Source organism: Glycine soja, chromosome 19 (genome assembly GCF_004193775.1).
Source record: "Glycine soja cultivar W05 chromosome 19, ASM419377v2, whole genome shotgun sequence".
Classification (NCBI taxonomy): domain Eukaryota; kingdom Viridiplantae; phylum Streptophyta; class Magnoliopsida; order Fabales; family Fabaceae; genus Glycine; species Glycine soja.
The window spans coordinates 32,426,948-32,429,611 of NC_041020.1; the positions used below are offsets into that span (position 1 = coordinate 32,426,948).

At 34.6% G+C, this 2,664-nt stretch overlaps 1 protein-coding gene across 1 annotated transcript; it reads right to left on the bottom strand.

The window, feature by feature from the left end:
* Positions 1–1,076: 1,076 nt before the first annotated feature.
* On the bottom strand, positions 1,077–2,387 carry LOC114398748 (probable acyl-CoA dehydrogenase IBR3). The gene is made up of 4 exons (XM_028360904.1): positions 2,360–2,387; positions 1,976–2,208; positions 1,697–1,839; positions 1,077–1,539 (listed from the first exon to the last, which is right to left on the bottom strand). The coding sequence occupies exons 1-4, from the start codon at positions 2,385–2,387 to the stop codon at positions 1,383–1,385; spliced, it is 561 nt and encodes a 186-aa protein (XP_028216705.1). The 3' UTR covers positions 1,077–1,382.
* Between the last annotated feature and the right edge of the window lie 277 nt (positions 2,388–2,664).

Here is a 2,664-nt window from a genome sequence, read left to right on the forward strand (position 1 = left end):
AGACACTTTAAAATTGTCACAATGGCAAACTGGAAAAAATCATTATACATACTTTGATGAAGTTGATTATAAATCTAAAGAATTATTAGTGTGTTTGTTTTTATGTTTGAAATGCCTAAACTAACGTTTTCCCCAATCCAACAAGGCACAAGCTTACTAGTTGAAGTGCTTTGAAAGTTGAGTTGTGACAAAAACAAACCAAACATAGTATAAAGCTATCATAGGATAAAATTTAGGTGCAGTATCATTGCTTCTAGTGTTGATCTTTAACAAACCAAACAACATCCATGGAAGTTACAAGTGCCTCAATTTCAACATTTTTTGCAGCCAAATACTAAATCATTCCTCCACAGACCTTGAAGCACCTTAACCGTGAAAATGTGCAGTTAATATGATATAAATAAGTATATTAGCAGTAGCAGACATGTTGAAATGAATGATTCCATATTTTTTCTTGAGTTACCAAAAGGACAAAACTTGTATACATACAGTGTCTTAAGTGTTTTTCGTGCTATTCTCTAAATAGAATTTTGGAGTTTCACCTTAATAATCCTTAAAACAAACATTTACATTAAATATTAGCATAAGTTTTGAAGCTGAGACATTAAATCTGATTGGAGAACACCACTAAAAGAACACAATCATTATCAAAAACTCTCCCATCAAGAATTAAACTAAATGAAAGAGGCCTTGTCATTTAATGTGAAAATGATTTTTACCTGAAGCAAAAGCAACTGGGTAGCCAATGGCCAAATCCATGGGCCAGTGTCATGAAGATAATATTATTCACCATGAAAAGAAGCTTGTGCTAACAGTGTAATGAACACAAGCCTGTGTTTCATTGTACTGTTGCTGGGTAATCGTATGATAATCCTAAGTCGAATGCTTTATGATAAGTTGTGCTAACAGTGTAATATATGGGCCAAACACACGCTGAATAACCAAGAGCAAGAAATAGGGACCATAAGCCTGCTAATGCAATAGCCATACACAGATCTTCCTGCCATAGGAGGCAATAACACATGAAAGTTGAAGCTCTGCAAGTTTTCAAATAGAATTAAAATTTAATTGTACAAAAAGATGATTTAGTTGGTGATAAAAAGGTTCAAACCAACATCACACCCCAATATTCAACCTAAAGGAAATATTTTCAACTTGGGCAATCTCAAATCCACGTCCTTCACCAAGTATGATGTTTTTTGTGGGCACGCAAACATTTGCAAATGTTACTTCTGCATGCCCATGCGGAGTATCATCAAAACCAAACACTATCAATGGTCTCTTTATGTGGATGACAGGAGTCTTGACATCCACTAAGATCATAGATTGTTGTTTATGCTTCACAGCGTTGAAGTCAGTTTTCCCCTGTCCATATGTTTTTATCACCCTCTGGTCTCTATTGACATGAATGGCACATGGACTGCTAATTCAATAACTTTCAACCAAATACTCACCATGACTATAAGAATTCTACATCTTGGATCCATAGCACTGCCTGTCCACCATTTTGTCCCATTGATAATATATGAATCTCCTTGCCTATTAAAGGAGAAAATTTAAGAAAATAAGTAGTCCATAGCCTCATAAATGTCTAGTTGTCTTCTATTAAGAAGCTTGACTTAAACCTACGTTTTTAAAATAATTGCCAATGCAAGACTAAACTCATGAATTACTTAAAGATTATGGATAATCCTACCTTTTGATAGAACACTCAATATTGGTTGTATCGGAAGATGCAACATGTGGTTCTGTCATTGCAAATCCAAACCTAATTGTCCCCTCAAGCAAAGGAATTAGCCATTCTTGTAGTTGCTCTATGTTTCCATAGCGTAGTAATACCTAATACGCAAAGTAATTCTACTAAATTAGACAAAAATGCATCATGGAGTGCGTGGTAATGCTCAAGCCAGGAGAGAATCCAATTAAAGTCAGTCAGTTATTGATCAACCAAGCAAATCTATAAGTTCCATCTTACCTCCATATTACCTGTGTCAAGTGCACCACAGTTAAACACTTGTGGAGCCCAAAGAGAACGACCCATGATCTCACAAAGGTATCCATATTCAAGATTTGTGAGACCGGCCCCTAATAACAAGTCATTTGCATCACTAGAGCGATGATTATTGCTCCCATCAAAGAGAAGATTTCTTGCTCTCACAACACTATCAATCTGCGTAAAAGCAGATACATTCAGAGCACTTTTTTTTCCTTTTAAAAAAACATACTAACACTGAAAGCTAATAAAAGAATTTAAAACATAATCATAGAAGACAAATGTTTAATATTGCATTAGGCCATCTAGCTCTTCAGGCTGAATATTTTATTAGCTGTCCAGTTAAGTTGTATTTTCTAGAAATGCCCATCCCTCCAGCATCTTTAGCATCCATGAATGCTTTTTCAATTCATGTTTCATGGATCCTTTATATTTATATCATTTTCTTTTTTTAAGTATCCTTTTTTAACAAGCTTAGATTTTATCAAGTTTTATTTTGAGTGTGGGAGGGGGTAGAATATCATCCACACCACTCAATATTCAAGTGAAAAGACCAAGAGAAAAGAAAAAGGAGGCAAAAGAACATTTGAACCTCTTAAAATTCTTCAAATTAGTTAGAACATATTGATTAGTGTTTGAAGGAAAAAGTTGAGAATTAGGTCAGCATCAAC

Coding starts and splice junctions, on each gene's coding strand:
- LOC114398748 (XM_028360904.1), bottom strand. CDS start 2,387: ATGGATGCTAAAGATGCTGGAGGGATGG. Junction 2,209..2,359: donor TAAAGATGCTGGAGGGATGG/GCATTTCTAGAA, acceptor TTTTTTTAAAAG/GAAAAAAAAGTGCTCTGAAT. Junction 1,540..1,696: donor ATTGAGTGTTCTATCAAAAG/GTAGGATTATCC, acceptor CTCCTTTAATAG/GCAAGGAGATTCATATATTA.